At 42.6% G+C, this 12,048-nt stretch overlaps 1 protein-coding gene across 2 annotated transcripts in view; it reads right to left on the bottom strand.

Moving 5' to 3' along the window:
- Positions 1 to 12,048, bottom strand: part of EPRS1 (glutamyl-prolyl-tRNA synthetase 1) — a 48,189-nt gene that overhangs the window by 14,699 nt on the left and 21,442 nt on the right. For both annotated transcript variants that reach the window (XM_036277503.1, XM_036277505.1), the window contains 7 exons: positions 10,530 to 10,640; positions 8,329 to 8,465; positions 6,415 to 6,622; positions 5,686 to 5,798; positions 3,848 to 3,965; positions 2,491 to 2,850; positions 292 to 525 (listed from right to left, as the gene is read on the bottom strand). In XM_036277503.1, the coding sequence (XP_036133396.1) occupies positions 292 to 525; positions 2,491 to 2,850; positions 3,848 to 3,965; positions 5,686 to 5,798; positions 6,415 to 6,622; positions 8,329 to 8,465; positions 10,530 to 10,640 (1,281 nt within the window). The remainder of the gene's footprint in view (positions 1 to 291; positions 526 to 2,490; positions 2,851 to 3,847; positions 3,966 to 5,685; positions 5,799 to 6,414; positions 6,623 to 8,328; positions 8,466 to 10,529; positions 10,641 to 12,048) is intronic.

The following is a 12,048-nucleotide window of genomic DNA, read 5'->3' as shown; positions in this document are numbered from 1 at the left end:
GGTCCAGGTCCCTGTTCTCAAGGACCTTACAGACCAGCGAGAAACAACCAGCAAGAAACAGACAACTTAATTAAAATATGGTGTAGTTAAGTATCATGTCGTATGAGAATGTCCAGGCAACTCTGGCTGAGAAAGGAAGGACCGATGAAGGCTCCTCCAGAAGGCAAGCTGAGGAGCTAAAGGCTGAAATGTTGGGGAGACATTAGCCAGACTTCGCGGGCACAGTGCTCCAGGCAAAGAAAACAGCAGCTCACGGTAAACACAAAACCACAAACAAGACACCACACTAACCTTGGAAGCTTTTTCAGCTTTAAGTTTTCGAACAACTTCTCCCTGAGAAGCTACTTTGTCAAAAAGTACTTTGGCTTCTGGGGTTTCTGGACCACAAGGCTCAGAGCTTCTGGCTGAAGTCGAATCTGAGCTTTGGGACAGTGGGGGCTGGCCAGGGGCATACTCCTTCCCGGTCTCCTCTTTGTACTGAGCTTTCAGAGAGAGCAAGCGCTCCACAGCTTCACTGACTTCAGCCTGTGTTAAGAGAGAAATGTTTAATACTTTCTGAAAATGTCATTATCAAAACTGTTAATTTCTACCAAAGAATTCCTGTAAATAACCATCATGAAGAAACCCAAGTGCAAAGGAATTAAACCATCAGCCTAAAACAATAGATCGAAGTTAATGATAAGTTAAAAACATACATCATACTATAATCCTATATATGTTATCAAAATAAACAAACACACATACTCATTTAATACTGTAACTTTCCATCTTACTTATGTAAACAGACAAATAAATAACGGAACATCTAAGCAAACTGGCAGAGTCCAAGCCCTGGTTCTGTAAGTACAGGAGTCAGAATTTATAAAATCGGAGCACAGATCACCTCAATGGCTTTGCATATACAAACCTTAATTTCGAAACAGATGGTAAATATAACACCGAAAAAACAGTCTGAGCCCAACTGAAGAACAGCTACATTGTTCTTTCAAACAATTACAATGAAATGAGAAGGTATGTTGAGGTTTTGGACACTCACCTACATCTATCACCCTCTGACCCTCTGATACTTCCATGTAATCCTCATGAAAAAGAACGAAACAGCCCCACTGTGACCCAGCAGAGAAGGGGAGGCACGCGGGCCAAGGACTAGGCCAGACGCCCCCCCGAGCAGCACTGTCTAACCCTAACCGAGAGACCAGAGACGCCCGTGACCCAGCAGAGAAGGGGAGGCACGCGGGCCAAGGACCCGGCCAGATGCTCCCCGAGCAGCAGCGCTGTCTAACCCTAACCGAGAGACCAGAGACGCCTGTGACCCAGCAGAGAAGGGGAGGCAGGCGGGCCAAGGACTCGGCCAGACGCCCCCCCCCACCCCCGAGCAGCGCTGTCTAACCCTAACCGAGAGACCAGAGACGCCAGGCTTCACAAGGCAGAGGGGAAAGTGCCTGCAAATCTTCATGTCCAGGTTCCTGCCCCATCACAGCAGTGCCCCGGGGAGCTGAGAGCGACCAGGCAGGAGCCCCGAAACGATACAGGGCCAAGGAGTGCGAGAAGCACTGGTCTACCTTCCAGAAGGGCATCAAGGAAACGGCCACCACCCTCCTTGTGCAGGACGTCATGGGACGTGCTCTTGGTCTGCCGCAGCAGGCACCACGGAGGGAGAGCAGGCAAGAGGAGGAATCACACACAGAGAAGAGGGTGGGCTGCCTGATTTATACTCCTGACCTATCTCTTGTTTATAAGGTCTTTAGAATTAAGAGCATTTTCTCAGCAAAATCTGATCCTAAGAAAAAGGAGACAGTTAATCAGATATACAAGAATCAAGAAAAGCAGAAACTGCCGTCAGTTAGAAGAAAGAAAAAGAGGAAAAGGTTAAGGGGCTTTCATGCAACATTTCTACAAAAAGAAGCCTATTTGAAAGAGGTTCCATTTTACACTAAGTATTCCCACGAGTTTAAAGCCAGATGGCACACCTTTCACACAGAGAAAACAACAACGAAAATAACCTTTGGCAAGATTACAACTTGAAATATTATAAAGGAGAAAATTAAGATGGGCAAACCACTTCATTACTGAATGAGACATTCTAACAACACAGGAAAAAGAGTAAAATTCTAAAACTAGGCATGTCTGAACACAGAGAGGTTTGGTGAAGCTCTGGGCTTGACTTCATGCACACTGCCTCCCTCCTGGCCACTTAGCCCACAAACATTTCTCCGAGCAACTTAGACAGCCAGTTACACGACACAGGAGGAAGTCAGAATGCGTGTTTCTTCCCCAGCTCCTTCCCCCTGCCACTAGAGGGCGAACTACCTGTCGTTACTATTGCCAGAGCTTGGCACATGGCAGGTATAAGTAAGTGCTGACCATTATGTCAAAATGTACCAGCAGACAGTCCGCAAACAACATGTCCTAGAAGAAGGCAAGTCTACGCTAGCGGCTGGAATTCACAAGCTTCCCTACAATGTTGTCTTGGCTCCTCCCAGCACTGACCTTAGGGGCTTTTTCAGCTTTCAGCTTACGAACCACCTCGCCCTGTGCAGCGACCTCATCGTACAGAGATTTACTTTCCAGGGTACTTGCTGAGGATTTAGAAGAAACATTCTGTCCCACGATAGCAGGAGGGTTTCCAGGTTTATATTCCTGGCCCGTTGTCTCCTTATATTCAGCCTTCAAAGCCAAAAGCTGTTTGACAGCTGCATCTATGTCTTCCTTTGCTGCTTTCTTGGTTTTTAATTCACGAACCATGTCCCCTTGGGCAGCCACTCTATTGTAAAGAACCAGGGGGTCCTTTGGTGCAGCACAAGGATTAGCCACAGGCGGCGCTGGTCTTTCCTTAGTAGGAGTAGTTGTCTACGGAGGGAGAAAACCAAAAGTAAAATAATTAGTTCATATTAACTGTCTTCCCACAAAATTAAATTGAACTGATTGCTTTATGTTTCAAGTTAAAACAAAATTTTAAAATTAGATTAGAGGCCACAGCTTTTAATCTGTGTAAATTAAAAGCTTGAGTCATGAATCCCCACTGTAAATAGTTTCAAACTCCTATCTCCTAATAAACTTACATGCTTCTGCCATCCCTCGCTCAGGTTATTTACCATTTATATACCAAATTAACCAAAACAAAACTACAAGTTCCTGTCTTACCAATCAATCCTACTTCCTGAATCCATGCCCTACACTATATCCTCAACGCTCTCGTCCTCTGGCCACTTACAACACCTAATCCTATAAACAACCCACCCTCCAAACTTTTCCACTGACGCCAAATCTTCACTGACTGCCCAACTGCCAACATCTACGGATCCAGCTATGCAGCAGGTGCTCCAGGTGCCCTGGGAAAGGCAGACACCTGTCAAACACCACATGCACTACAAGCTCAAGGTGGTTCAGCTGTAACATTGGAACGTGCTACATTCCTCTCAACAACGCCTTAACTTTGCGAAGCCGGATTTTCACAACTGCTGTATTAAAAATTAAATACCACGGAAAATTACTGTGAAACAGGAAATGGTAGTGTCCAATTTGAGTCCAAGGTTGAAGAAAGAAATAAAATTCTTTCAATTTGTATACCATTTTAAAAAGCTCAGTGGTTGAGTTCGACCCATGCACCAAGAGGTTGCCGGTTCGATTCCTGGTCAGGGCACATGCCCAAGTTGTGGGCCTGATCCCCAGTGGGGGCGTGCAGGAGGTGGCTAATCGATGTACTCTCTCATCCATGTTTCTATCTCTCTCTCCCTCTCCCTTCCTCTCTCTCTAAAATCAATAAAGAAGAAAAATAAATAAATGGTAAGTGGTTCAAACAAAAAGATCAATGATCAGAGACATATTGGTAAAAGTCAACCTTTACCTCATTTTTTATTGCTTCCACTTTGGTCTTCTCCTTTGACCCGGATGTTGGCATTTCCTTTGTGTGCCCGTCAGGAATGTAGATTAAAACACAGGGCGCTTCTCTGCAACTATGTGGGCTAAAGAGAACACGCGGGGCCACAAAAGTTTATTTGAACCAAATTACGTGAACAACAATTAAACTGAATTCCGAAATTAATTCAGTGGCACAGTCCATTCTCTTATTATTCAAATCAGAGGTTCTTCTGAGTAGTTTAAAAACAGAACTACATTAATAAAAACTGACCGTGCTAATTATAAACTTCCCGTTTATGAACTTTCATAGGTGCGAACACACTAGTAACCCCAGGTCAAAAGTACGTCTACTGCCCCTGGCACCAGAAAGACCATTAGTGGATGCTGACAGTCTCACTCTTAATTCAAAAGGTAATTCATCTAGCCCTGACCGGTTAGGGCATCCGCAGGGTCTCAGGTTCAATTCCTGGTCAAGAGCACGTACCTGGGTTGCAGGTTTGATCCCCCTGTCCTTGTCGGGGCTCATGCAAGGAGGCAACCAATTGATGTATCTCTCTCTCACTGATGTTTCTCTCTCTCCATTCCTTTAAAATCAATAAAATAAAAAATTCACCCTTGGAAAGCACACAGTTCAATGATTATATAAAGTATGCAACCATCACCACTATCTAATTTTAGAATATTTCTATCACCCCAAAGAGCAACTTTGACCTTTTATCTACCACTCCCAGTCCCCCCTTCTTCTAGACACTGGCAACCATTAGCCTACTGTTTCCAGGGATTTGTTTATTCTGGACACTTCATATAAATATGTGCTCTGTTTTGACTAGCATATGTTTACAAGGTTCATGCATGCTATAGCATAAATCAGTACTTCATTCTTTTCTATGGCTGAGTAATATTCCCTTGTATGGACGGACCACATTTTGTTCATCCAACAGCTGATGAACACTTTGGCTGTTTGCACCTTCTGGCTATTATGAACAAGGCTGTTATGAGACTTTGGGTATAAGTTTTTGTGTGAACACGTCATTATTTTTCTTTCTTTCTTTCTTTTTTAATCCTCACTCAAGGACATTTTTCCATTTTTTGTTCAGATAGAGCGGGAGGGAGAGAAAGGAAGAGAGAGAGAGAGAAACATCGATATGCAAAAGGGACACATCAAGTGGCTGCCACCCACACGACCAACCAGGGCCAGGACAATCTGCAACCGAGGTACGTGCCCTTAGCGGGAACCGAACCCGGGTCTCCAACCGCAGGCCGATGCTCCAACCGCTGAGCCAAACCGGCCAGGGCAACACATCATTATTTTTCTTAAGTATGTACTTAAGAGTAGTATTGCTGTGTAAAATAGTAACTACGGTTGAAACTTTTTAAAGAACTGTCACTGTGTTTTGCAAAGTGACTGCATCATTTTACACTTCCACCAGGAATGTGTGAAGGGTCCAACTTCCCCACACCCTCCACGTTACTGTCTTTCTGAGTACAGAATCCTGGTGGGTCGTGAGTGTGACCTCGATTTGCATCTCCCTAAATAACGAATGATGCCGAGCAGCTTTTCATTGCGGATGGACCATCTGAATATCTGCTCTTGGACTATGTGAAGATGAATTATAAGATGGTTTCGTTTCAGAAATGAATTTGTTAATATTATACTGTTTCAAAGATATCGCTAAAGTCTGAAATATGAACTACAGAAGAACAAATCAAATGGAAGAGAGAACGGTCAGGTACATTATTTCAGTGGACATTCAATTTTTAAAATATGATTTCCTATAAGAACTTGAAGTATTTTCATTTGGTTGTTCAGTTCCATTTATTTACCTAATAGGTTCATAAGGCTGATCACATATGAAGAATCCTCTTCTCTGGAGTTGTATAATGTCTCCTTTCTTCAAATCCTTCAGGCAAGGATCCCCCAGCATTAGTTCTTCATGCTGTAAAGACGATAAACAATGAAAAGACACTTTCTCAAAGTCAGAGAACTAAAAACAATTCTAAAATGCAACAGTTTTCCCGGCAGCTGAAATATTCCTATTTTGAACAGTTATGTTAAAAACTTTACTACTTAAGCACATACACATACAATAAAATAGAGAAGTATTAAAACAAATAACAATTACATTTATTGTAAATTTTAAAGTTAACATTTACAAACTGACTGGCTTCAGAAAACCTTCAGGCTAATTTGTCGTGTGTCTCTGTGATGGAAGTTTCCCACGGTAACCATGGACCACGATGCACGATGCACGAAGCACGAAGCACACCAGACTGAAGAGGCATGCCAGCATCAGGGCCATACCGCCAGGATTGCTGGCTTTGAATTCCAGCTACATCATTTACTGTCTGTCCTCAGGCAAGTTACTTAACCTCTTTGTGCCTCACTTTTTATCATTTGTAAAATGAGAATGTAGTGCTTTCACATCTTTTAAATAAAATCCACCAATCTTTTCCATTTTATTTGAGAAATCAAATACTTAAAGCTAATTTTTAAAATTCTAAGGAAAAGCTGACCTAACAGGGAAAGAGGAAGCACAGTTTCTTGTAGGCTACCTTGCTGTCCCTGTTGACATACTGTTTGAAGTCTTCGTCTTTTCCCAGCACTGGCTTGGTGATCAAGTGCTCGTACGTGACGCAGATGGCTGGGATGGGGAGGGCACGAGCAGTCTCTGCGAGCCAAGTGATTTTAGTGGTTTTCTTGTAGTCTTTGTTCTCTAAATTCAATTTTCCATCAAGAGATACAATTTTTCCCTCTGCGTTTCTAGGTGTAAGATCAAAAGGTGTGTTAAAAACATAAACCCTAACTGCCATGACACTATCTGTAACAAATGGAATAGAAATTTTCGTAAAAATTTCAAACCAAACATTTGTTTGAGGTTTTTTTTTTTGGTACGTGCCCCTAGTGGGAACTGAACCCAGGACTCTCTGGTCTGCAGGCCGATGCTCCAACCGCTGAACCAAACTTGCCAGAGAAGTTTGAGTTTTTAATATGTGCCAGGCATATACTGGTTAAGAGATTAATAAAATAGAATCCCTGCTTTCAAGATACTAATAATCCCCAGACAACAGACCACATAGCTCTGATGAAGAGCATGAACTTATGTACAAACTTTAAAGTCAGCCACACAAAGCATTAAAACAATCTGAAATAATATATTTTAAAACATTTAACAATTATGTAAAGTCATATGCAATGACTGAACAATTAAGATGCCAGCGTTTACATAAATTAATCTTAGTTACATTTCTGTAATCTTAAAATGTAATTACAGCCCTGGCCGGTTTGCTCAGCGGTTAGAGCATTGGCCTGTGGACCAGGGAGTCACAGGTTCGATTCCAGCAAAGGGCACGTACCTCAGCTGCAGTCTGGTCCCAGCCTAGCTGGGGTCACGTGGGTGGCAACCAACTGATGTGTTTTCTCACATCGATGTTTCTCTCTCTCTCTCTCCTTCACCCCCATTCAATCTGAAGATAAATGTAAAAATATCCTCAGGTGAGGATTAAAAAAAAAAAGTTAAATGTAAGTATAGCACACGGTAATCACTGGAAAGTTCATATACATCACTAAACAATTAATTTTAAAGCAAATTTTAGGATAAAGAACATGTTACACATGTAAGCTCTAGCTAAAGAATCCTTCCACCAGGCAACTGTAAAATGAGAAGGAGATGATAAAAAGGGACCCTAAAGCCTGGCAGGTGGGCTTAGTGAGTGAGCATCGATCCTGCTCCAAGAGGTCGTTGGTTTAATTCCCAGTCAGGGCACATGCCCAGGGTGTGAGCCAAACCCCCAGTGGGGGGTCTGGAGGAGGCAGCCAATTCATGTTCTCTATCATCAATGTTTCTCTCTCTTACCCTCTCCCTTCCTCTCTTTCTCTAAAATCAATAAAAACACACATTAAAAACAACAACAACAACAAAAAAAAACGGGATCCTAAAGTAAAAGAACTATTTTTATTATCTAGATGAAGTAATTCTCGGCATCACATATGTGCAAAAGCTATCCTGATACCCTATTAGTAAACTGGAGCATATATGGAAAAACATTAGCATCAAGAATTTGCAGTATTTATGCCTGGGCAGATTAGTCAGCCATATGAATATATCTGAACCAAGTAATTTTTTTTTTTTAATAATTTTTTTTTTTTTAATCCTCAACCGAGGACATTTTTCCATTTTTTGTACAGACAGAGTGGGAGGGAGAGAGAGGAAGAGAGAGAGAGGGAAACATCGATGTGAAAGGGACACATCGAGTGGCTGCCACCCGCACGACCAACCAGGGCCGGGGACAAACTGCAACCGAGGTACATGCCCTTAGCGGGAACCGAACCCGGGTCTCTCCGGACCGCAGGCGGACGCTCTAACCGCTGAGCCAAACCGGCCAGGGCCCAAGTAATTTTTAATAAGTGAATAAACATAAAATACTTTTACCCTATTATTTACTTGAAATCAAACAGAAAATTCTTACTTGTGTATTTTAGTAATGTTGATGTTGCCCCAGTTTATAAACGTCACCATCTCCCCCTCTGAGAAGGTCTCTGCATCGGCACCTTCAATGAAAACTCGGGAACTGTACCACACGGGCTTCGTGCCCACGTCAGGATTCTGAGTGATAAAAAGGAGAGTGTTGGTTAAAACGACAATGTACTGAACCCAGTGTGGGAATTTATATCTTCTTCCATTTTCTTCTGTAACCAACCGAAGTTGTCTGTGTTAGCTGGAATTCCCAGCCCTGTGACACTGGGTCAGTCAACTGACCAATCACGCTAATGAAGTCAGATGAGGTGGCCTGCCCAGCCGAGATCACTTCCAGAGTAAACCATTCTGCTTTCAGAGCTATGACAGTGTTCTGTGCCGCTCAGTGTCCCTCCAACCAGAATCTGCTTTGCTATCCTCAGAATCTCATTCCGAAGCTGGGGCTGCAGATTACAGGACAACAGAGGTCACACCTTCGCACAAAACTGTGGACATTTCGTGTTTTGGAAGACAAATTTTAAAGTTAGAACTACATATGTATAAATTTTCTGCCTTTTCAGTATGTATCACAGGAAGAAGATAAAGAGACCTGGGGAATGAAAAGAATACTATACTTCTTAAATTGCAGGGTTTTGAGAGGATTCAAAAGAAAAACATGTACGAAGATCCTCTGAAATGAATGTCAGACAGAATGTGTTTAATTGTTCAGTGGGACCAATGCATTTATATTACGCTGCACTCAGAAGAGAACACTGGCAGGCTGAACAGAGAACACTCCCATCAGGGAAATGGTCAAGCTGAGTGACCCACTCGTCATTTAAAGTGCCTTCCTCAGCGATCCGTTCTTGCTCAATAACGAGCAGCGACTTCATTTATGCTATCCGACTACAACGGTCATTTGAACAAATAGGCATCCTTAAGAGGTTTATTCTCCCCGTTTACATTTTAAAATGTTCAGTAAACTTCACATTTAAGCTAACTGTAGTAGGTGATATATCAGATACCACTGTTCACCTAGTTGAACAATCAGCCAAATAAAGGCAAAGGCAAATCAAACACACACTCTCTCCCCCCCATATCTTTTTATGATTTCCCTAAAAATAAATCTTTAAAATTACAAACTAGCTAATATACACAGAAGGGCAATCACATAAGGCTACAACCTAGAATATTGACACTTCTGCATGGTGCACATCATCTTATGTATCAATGAGTCTAGGAACACAACACAGTGATGAGTACGGTTATTAGTCCATCAGTCTGTTAGTGTACAACTGAGTCTTTGAACATAACCTTCATTATATAATGAAGATATTTACAGACAACTCACAAAGGATAAAAAGGATCTGCCTTTGCTTCAAGACAACAACCGTGGCTTGACTAAGAGGAACTCCTTGCTCCTCGTGTGTACGACTTACATTCTGATTTTAGGCAGATACCATTTTCACTGCACTGATACTTTCTAAAACAGAGCAAAGGGCAATGTGATAAACTCAGGATACAAGCTGTGACCTAATATGACTCGGTCCAATGTTCTGGCTTAAAGACAAAGGTAAGAAGCAGTGAACACCCTAGTTAATAGAGGTGCAGCTAAGTTGTCACACAAAGATAAGAGTGTGAACTGTAACCGTCATCTTTCAGACGGGCTCCAGGAAGGGATGCATTCTTATTGTTTCTTATCCTCATCCGAGGACATTTTTTCCATTTTTTGTTCAGATAGAGTAGGAGGGAGAAAAACAGAGAGAAACATCGACGTGAAAGGGACACATCGAGTGGTTGTCACCCGCACAACCCAACCAAGGCTGGGGACAAACTGCAACCAAGGTACATGCCCTTAGCGGGAACCGAACCCAGTTCTCTCTGGACCGCAGGCCAACGCTCTAACTGCTGAGCCAAACAGGCCAGGGTGAGATGCATTCTTACTACATGCTGATACGCTCTCTCTCTCTCCAGGATAAAAAACCAGGCTCCAATTGAGTGTAACAGTTCCATGTGATGCGCTATAGACCCTACTAGGATAAATTTCTCCAGTAAGAAATCCACAAATACATTACTCCAATTTGTATCATATCCTCACAAATAGTATTGGATAGAAATGATCCCCAAATCACACTATGGCCACCAAGGCACATTCTCTCTTATTTGTCATCCTGCCCCTTCTATTAGAACAACACTGTGAGTCTGCAGGGTGACCTTTGGGTGTTTGGCCACTTCTTTCATCTCCTCCTGAGCTTCAGGGATGTGCACCGGGATCACCTCTTTCTTCAGTAATGCGACATAGCGTGGTGCCACTGGGTCAATAACCTGCAACAAACGTGCCCACAGGTCAGACATTCATACTCTTTTACATTTCACAAATAAATTAAATGATAGCACAGGAATACCAACTGGCTTTCTTTGTTACTGCATTTACCATTTTTTAAAATTCATCTACTAACTCCTCTCCAGCATTTTGACGGTCAAGTAGAAAAGAGAGAAACAATCGCAAATGAAGACGACAGGAAGGACGGAGAGCGCCCTCCAAGAGGAGACTGACAGGTGACAGGAAACCAGCTGGTTAAAGCACACTGTTAGAATATCTTGAAATAATTTTCAGCCCTGGGATTAGAAGGTAAGGAAAAATTACCCTGTGGGTTATATATGAATCCTCCAGGTAAATATGCTAGTCAATGTTGTATTGTTGGAAAACTCCGTTTTGAAGGAATATAGATATTATGTGTTTTAGTGTAATGTCCTATAATCAGTTTTAGGTAACACATCGCCATCAAAAGCAGAACAGCATTAAATCACTATAATAAGGCAATTCTGTAGACTGAAAATAAAAACAAAATAATTCTACTTGTCTGTATGCTGCACATGCAGAGACCACTGTCTTCCCAGTCCTAGCAAGGGCCTGGCACATACAGGTAATCCCCCAATACCTGCAGGTGACCTGAACGACTTGTCCCGCTCCTATGCTCTGACCTACTCAACCTCCAAAACAGCAGTCGCGTGGCCTTCTGGAGCTGATGTGTTTTGCTCACTTCACTGCTCAATTTAAAATCATTCATGATGACCAATCACAACAGCAGTGTTTAAACACTAAAAGAAACATATGGAGGGAAAATCTAGGAAGAAGCAAATGTATCTAAGTAAAGTAAGAGAAGTTATTTTTCCCCATTAGAAGGATGCAGGAAATAGCAGTATAGCTAATAAAACTCGGCTGCGTTTGCTTTGTTTTTTACTCGTGGGATTTGTTTTGATATTTTGTGGTCGGGTTTTTCGTTCGTTTTTGTTTTTTGCTTGCTTTGAGTGTTTTTCAACTTCTGAGAAAAATGATGTTTTGGAACTTCTGAATAAACTCAGAGAAGAAGCCGTCCTCAGAGGGGCACTCGCAGAAGTACGAGAAGCTGGGCACCTTCCCCTGCCTTCTACCTGCTTCTCCGTCAAGCCAGCACGAGGTCAGCACCAGCCCCTCTGGGATGGCTGTTTCACCCTTGCCTTCCTTGAGACTTAAAGGCCATTCTTCCTACTTAAGGGTTTTCTGAGGACGCTCAGAGATTCAACTTGTCACCACCGGCTTGGTGTTTAAGCCAGTGAGAAACAACTGTTTTACAGAAGCTGAAACCAGACAACCCAGCCCGAGAACCTACCGGCGCTCACTGCAGCTGTTTCCCTGACTGACAGAGAGCAGAAGACTGTTTCTCGCACTAACTAACTAAAATAACCACTT

This window comes from Molossus molossus, unplaced genomic scaffold, assembly GCF_014108415.1.
Source record: "Molossus molossus isolate mMolMol1 unplaced genomic scaffold, mMolMol1.p scaffold_m16_p_23, whole genome shotgun sequence".
NCBI classification, from domain to species: domain Eukaryota; kingdom Metazoa; phylum Chordata; class Mammalia; order Chiroptera; family Molossidae; genus Molossus; species Molossus molossus.
The sequence above is the reverse complement of the archived record's forward strand: the minus strand, read 5'-3'. Positions and strand labels throughout refer to the sequence as shown.